At 42.5% G+C, this 6000-nt stretch overlaps 1 protein-coding gene across 4 annotated transcripts in view; it reads left to right on the forward strand.

Annotated features, from left to right (window-relative positions):
* The window catches only part of LOC307215894 (heparan-alpha-glucosaminide N-acetyltransferase-like), a 180930-nt gene extending 175312 nt beyond the window's left edge, over positions 1 to 5618 (forward strand). For all 4 annotated transcript variants that reach the window (XM_079975683.1, XM_079975681.1, XM_079975682.1 and 1 more), the window contains 2 exons: positions 2231 to 2343; positions 4678 to 5618. In XM_079975683.1, the coding sequence (XP_079831809.1) occupies positions 2231 to 2343; positions 4678 to 4859 (295 nt within the window). In that variant the 3' untranslated portion in view covers positions 4860 to 5618. The remainder of the gene's footprint in view (positions 1 to 2230; positions 2344 to 4677) is intronic.
* The last annotated feature ends 382 nt before the right edge of the window (positions 5619 to 6000 follow it).

Consider the following 6000-nt stretch of genomic DNA (forward strand, 5'->3'; position numbering starts at 1 on the left):
GGAAGGGCCTCTATCTGCATCCATGGAAAGCTACTGCCTGTCCTTGCTCATGTCCAAAACAGAGGCAGATTCTAGTCTGGGTCCTCTTGCAAGAGAGAGTAGTAGCAGCAATAAATCTTGACTGACCCAAGGTTGTGGATTTGAGCCCTGTATAGGGCAAAAGATTCCTGAATGGCAGGGGGTGGACTAGATGACCCTGGTGGTCCCTTCCAGCCTCACTTGGTACAGTATAAAGGCAGCTTTCTGTTCCTCTGGAGAAAAGCTGCTCCAAGGGGGAATATAGAGCAACACCAGTGGTACATGGGAGTCTGTTTAACCTTTTCCCTATTTGTCACTTCTCCACTACAGAGCCCCCTCCCAAAGGGTGTCAGGCATTGGTTAACATGCAATTCTGCTACCAGCTACTGTTTTCATATTTACTGATGGCCATCTGGTAGTGGCATCCATTCAACTGGTAATAATATGTGGTTAGAGCTGGTTCTCACTGGGGAAGGTGGGGCTAGGATCCATAGCTGTCAACTTTTCCCTTTTCTTGCGAGGAATCCTATTCGGAATAAGGGAATTTCCCTTTAAAAAAGGAAAAAGTTGACAGCTATGATAGGATCACAAATGTGCTATATATTCACACTATCCACCCTGACAGTGTAGGCAGACATTGCACTCATTACCAGGAAACACAGGCTGGTGGCAATTACCATTCTGCTGCCAGCAATTGAGGAGGCTGGCCTAGACCTCAGATGGTAGAATCAGAGCATTCTCTTTTTTAGTGGGTTAGACTGAAAATTTATGGTACAGTGACGATCCTCTCATGAAAATCCATATAATAATATTTATCTTAAAAACCAATTCTGTAGTGTGACTTGATACCGTAGCTCTCAAACGCCTTGTTCCCCCCCCCTTCTAAATAAGCGCAAGGGAATTGTAGCAAAGACACAGTGCCCGTCTTTCATGTTTTCTAGAAAGACTGAGAATATGCAGTGACTCCTAATGGAGAGTTAACTAGTTTTGAACACCTATAGGGGTTCAAATGAGTCTGGCCATTATCTCCAGCCCTTTTTATGGTGCTTATCAGAGAGGATGAAACACTTGGATGAAGCACTTGACGGTTTTAAAGGGAAAGTGAAAAATCAATAGCTACTTACAGCCCTTGCAGTATGCAAATGAACAGCCTAGCTGGCTGGGTCTAAGGAAGGGCATGGAAAAAAAATATCACGTAGGACAATGGACTTCTGAGCCAAGAGGAAAAATATGCTGCCGCAAGTAAACGTATAGCTTTACTGAAGTGAAACTGCTACATCTGCTTGCTGTTTTTGTTTACTACAGTGGCAGCAAAATTAAGAGATTTAATGAAACTTGCACAGAAATTGACAGGACATGACCTAACTATAAAAAAAAATTAATGTGATGAATGAGAGTTTTCAGTTTCTGAAGATATCCTGGGGTAGATAATGGCAAAGGACTGTTCTTGTTAAAGTGATGTAGCCTAGTGACTAACAAATGTAGCCCATGTATGCTTCCTTGGGAGTAAGGCCCACTAAGAATCAGGCATGGCTAACCTAGTTGCATCTGTCTCAGGGAGTGATGATGGCCATTCATGCATTCTTTGCATGTGTTGACGTATTCCAGTGCAGGAGCGTTACAAATTTTTGGGGGCAGATTCAACAAAATGGCTGCACTAAGGGGAGCCATTGTGCTACAAGTCCCGCTAGTGCAACAGGGCTTTCACGCCACTGCTCATCCACTGCTCACCTCTAAATCAGCTCAGGGAGATTGGGAGAATCCCCAGAACAGCACACTGGGGTGGTGAGACCATTACGTCTGGCAAGCAAAAATGCTTGCACTGATAGAACAGTTGTATCAACACAACATTGAATTCCACACTCAGTGTCCCTCAATATTTTATGGTTAAAGCTACAAGACTGGTTAAGATAGACCAGCTAACAATGGTGTTATCTCTCACATTTATATGAGAGTGGGCTCATTAGCTCATGGCTAGAGAAGGGGAGCAATTTTATTTCATTAATTGACTAACTGAATGAATTTCTAGGCTGCCTTTCCACCAAAGTAGTCTATAACACAGATAAAATTAAGAGCAATTCAAATGGGACCATGATAATCCCTTTTCCTGTGTCTTCTCTGTTCCATAGCACTTGGCTAGGTGGGTTTCATAGGCCAGTATAGCCCCACACAGTGAAGTTCTGCCTTTCTGGTTGTTTTCTGTGTTTGCTAGGTCTTTGTCCTTTGTCACCACCCTGAGCTGCTTCTCATTTGTCCTGCTGGGAATCATGTTCTATGTTATCGATGTGAAAAATTGGTGGGGAGGTCAACCTTTCATTTTCCCAGGTAAGATATTGCATCTGTGGCCTATTATAACATTTGATTGGGGCATTAACACCAAGGTAAGTTTCTAAGAGTAGCCCTGTGCAGACATTTAATCTACATTGAAAATGACATGGCGTAGGGGGTCAGGGTCACACCCGCTGGTCCTGCCCCATCATTGTCCATAGCCTCCATGCATGGAAGAGTCTGTCCCTACAGGGACCTGTCCACATACACTGCTGACATGCAATCTGTGCTTTGTAAAAATGGAGGTTACAGATCTGCACATAAAGAGCTTATGAATTTTGACAAGTCCCAACTCCCTTGCATATGTACAGGTTTGCACGGATCAAACATCAACCCAGGACTATTGAGGAACCTTTTTCAGTTAGAGTAGCCAAAAGGACAAAGCCCTCCTCTGCTTTTGACAGCAAGTGAAATATTTTTCTTTTTTATTTCTCTTATTTTCCAGAGCCTTTCCTGGCTACTTATGTTGCTTTGGCTTTTGACCCAGCAGTGTAGTCTCTGTTTTGATTGTGGCTGTTGTGCATTTTAACGTTTTATTGAGAATCTATTTTATAGATTGTTTTTATGTGGTTGTGGGTTTGCTTTTGTTCTTAACTATTAGATTTTAATAGCCTGTTGAAAGTTGCTGTGCCTGCTTTTTGTAGAAGGGCAGAAAAATGACTAATGAATGAATTAATACTAATGAAGCTTGGTGGTGGTACACATAGACACCCCACAAACCCTTGCCTGAGAATTGCGCAATGTCAATTCCAAAACACATGAAAAGGCTGCTCTGTGATTCATTTAAGTGCTTATTGACATTAACAAGTGATGCTACTTTGAGAGTGCAGTGACTGTACCTGGTGGAAGCCAAGGATAAATCATTCTGTATTTTGCTCAGTCTTAAGACTTCCTCTGGAGCCACTTGGCAATCTCTACTTAATTATGTGTTTGTTCAGGAATACAGACTAGTAATTTATGAAGCTGTTATGCCAAATGGCTTATGTCTATCATAGGTCATAACTCAAGTCTCTAAGCAGCTAGACTTTTGCTCTCAGCAGTCCCTCTAATGCTGCTTAGCTATACATTGCTGATCTCATGCTGGACAATGCAAGTTAGAGTAAGGTTCTCCCAGACAATTTCTCACTGCACATAGCCTCATTAGAGTGTAGGCTGCAGTTGCCCCTGACAGCTGTCCTTTGTAAAACAGTGTCCCTGTTTTATTTCCATCTTCCCTTTGGAGGCAATGTCATGCATGCTTTTATAAAACATTGTTAATGTGAATGGTCAGAGTTGCCACCTTTCAGGTTACAGCCCTCTGTCAAGTAGTGCCTCTAGATTCTAGATCCTAAGGACTTGTCAACACCGGAATTTAATGTTCGTCTCAGATTTCCGCAGTGCCCTGTGTGATGCCAAAGTTTGGTGCTCCCCCACCTCTCACACTCCATTCTAAATCACATTGCAGCATCCCCTGCAGTGTCCCCTTTCTGCCTCTATAGGTGCACAACATCAGAATGCTGCAGAAGTGGGCTTAAGCCCTACTCTGTTAGGTGCAGCTTATCTGAAGTGTAGCCCATGTTAGTGTTCGTATCCACTGCTGCTTCATATAGTGTGAATGATGGTAGTCACAATGACCATGCTTCAATTTAAAACTTTTTAAATAATAATAATAATAATAAATCTGCCCCTTTTGCAATTGTTATTGACTGTGGTTCTAATGGTTTTGTTTCTTGTAAGCTGTCTAAAGGGCCCAATAAGGTCAAAAGGCAGGTTTAGAAATTCTAAGACCCATAAAACGAAATATCACCTGACCTGGTGTGGAAGTGGAAGAATAAAGTGGCTCTGTCACATGATCATGTTGGAGGTGGCAAAATGAATCACCGCTAGCATCCTCACCCTTAAACTTTGGGTAAGGCGAAAAGGCCAATTACAATAATGATTCACACCCCACAAGGAAATGTATGGGCAAAATAACTAGCTATCCTTCAGAATTGCAATGCAGTGATTTTTAATATACAGATTGTCACACAGAGGTTATGCAAGCTACAGTGGTGTAATGGTTAAGAGCGGTAGACTCATAATCTGGGGAACTGGGTTTGCATCTCTGCTCCTCCACATGCAGCTGCTGGGTGACCTGGGGCTAGTCACACTTCTTTGAAGTCTCTCAGCCCCACTCACCTCACAGAGTGTTTGTTGTGGGGGAGGAAGGGAAAGGAGAATGTTAGCCGCTTTGAGACTCCTTCAGGTAGTGATAAAGCAGGATATCAAATCCAAACTCCTCCTCCTCCTCCTCTTCTTCTTCTTCTTCATAATGGTATATCCTAAACTATGTTTCTTCCTATGAATTTACAGGGATGAATTCAATTCTCATCTACGTTGCAAGCTCCCTCCTGAGCACATACTTCCCTTTCAACTGGGAAATGAAGTTTCCGAACTCCCATGCCGAACCCTTGTTTCAGAATCTACTAGGCACTTCACTTTGGGTATTAGTTGCTTATCTCCTCTATAGGAAGAAGTTCTTTTTAAAAATATGACATCCTGGGATTCAGGAACGTAATTTCCCTGCCCCCAGCTCTTGTAATATGATTATGATAACTGACAATCTCAAAACCTGAATCCTACACAAGATATGGTGGTGCTGCCGCTCCATGTCTCTTCTCCATCACTTCTTGCAACATGTGACATAAAAATGTGTGATGCAACAGCACCATCCCTGCATCACAATAATATGAGGCTGGAGTGGGGAGACTTCAGTCACAATGCCATTACATCTCACTTTGTTTAAACATTACAAGGCAAAGATGCAGAATATATAGAGAGCAGCAGCTCTTTGTCTCATATAGCATCTGGCTCACTCCCAAATCAGTCCCAGGAATCCAGTCTCAGCACCAAGCAGCAAGACAGGTAAGGAAGTATTCTGCCAAAACAGTTTCTCATGGACACCCATTGGAATTGACAATGAATCCATTCCAAAGATGGGGGATAGGGAACTTGTGGCCCTGCAGGTGTTAGATAAATTCAAACTCCTATCAGCCCCAGCCAACATGGCCAAAGGTTAAGGATGATAGGAGCTGCAGTTCATCAACATCCAGAATCCACATGTTCTCCACATGATGCAAAATGTTGTATTGGAGCTGGCCCCAAATATCAACAATGGTATGAACTTCTGCCATGAACCAAATACGTTGGTACTGAAGTTTAGCTGGTTTCACTGATTCTTTGTGTACTTGCTCCCTTTTATCAAATGTGTGTCTCAAAGGTACAAAATAAATAAACAAGCAGCTTAAACTGTTGATTCAAGATGTCGTTTCCCTCATTCACAGATGTACGTAAAAAGCCATATAGTTGCACATTTGTGTTTAGCAAATCTCAAGTCATGTGAAACGTGAAGACATACTTCCCTAGGAAACAGGGTTAATGTAAGGACAGCATGTTGTCACCTCACTTCTTAAAAGTGAGGACTCTTCCTTTATGTTGTTGTTGCAGTATCAACCAGACCGCGGACATCTGATATCTGCTACCTTTAGGGAGTGATGCTTTTGATAACTTTATGTTAATACAGCTTGGGGCTGCAGTATCCCCCACAAGTGTTCTAGTGGTGTTACATTTACTAGTCTAGTGTATCTGGTACTTGAGGCAGAAATCTTTATTCTCCTTGCTACAATCCTATGTCAG

Source organism: Podarcis cretensis (assembly GCF_951804945.1).
Source record: "Podarcis cretensis genome assembly, chromosome: 5".
Lineage (NCBI taxonomy): Eukaryota > Metazoa > Chordata > Lepidosauria > Squamata > Lacertidae > Podarcis > Podarcis cretensis.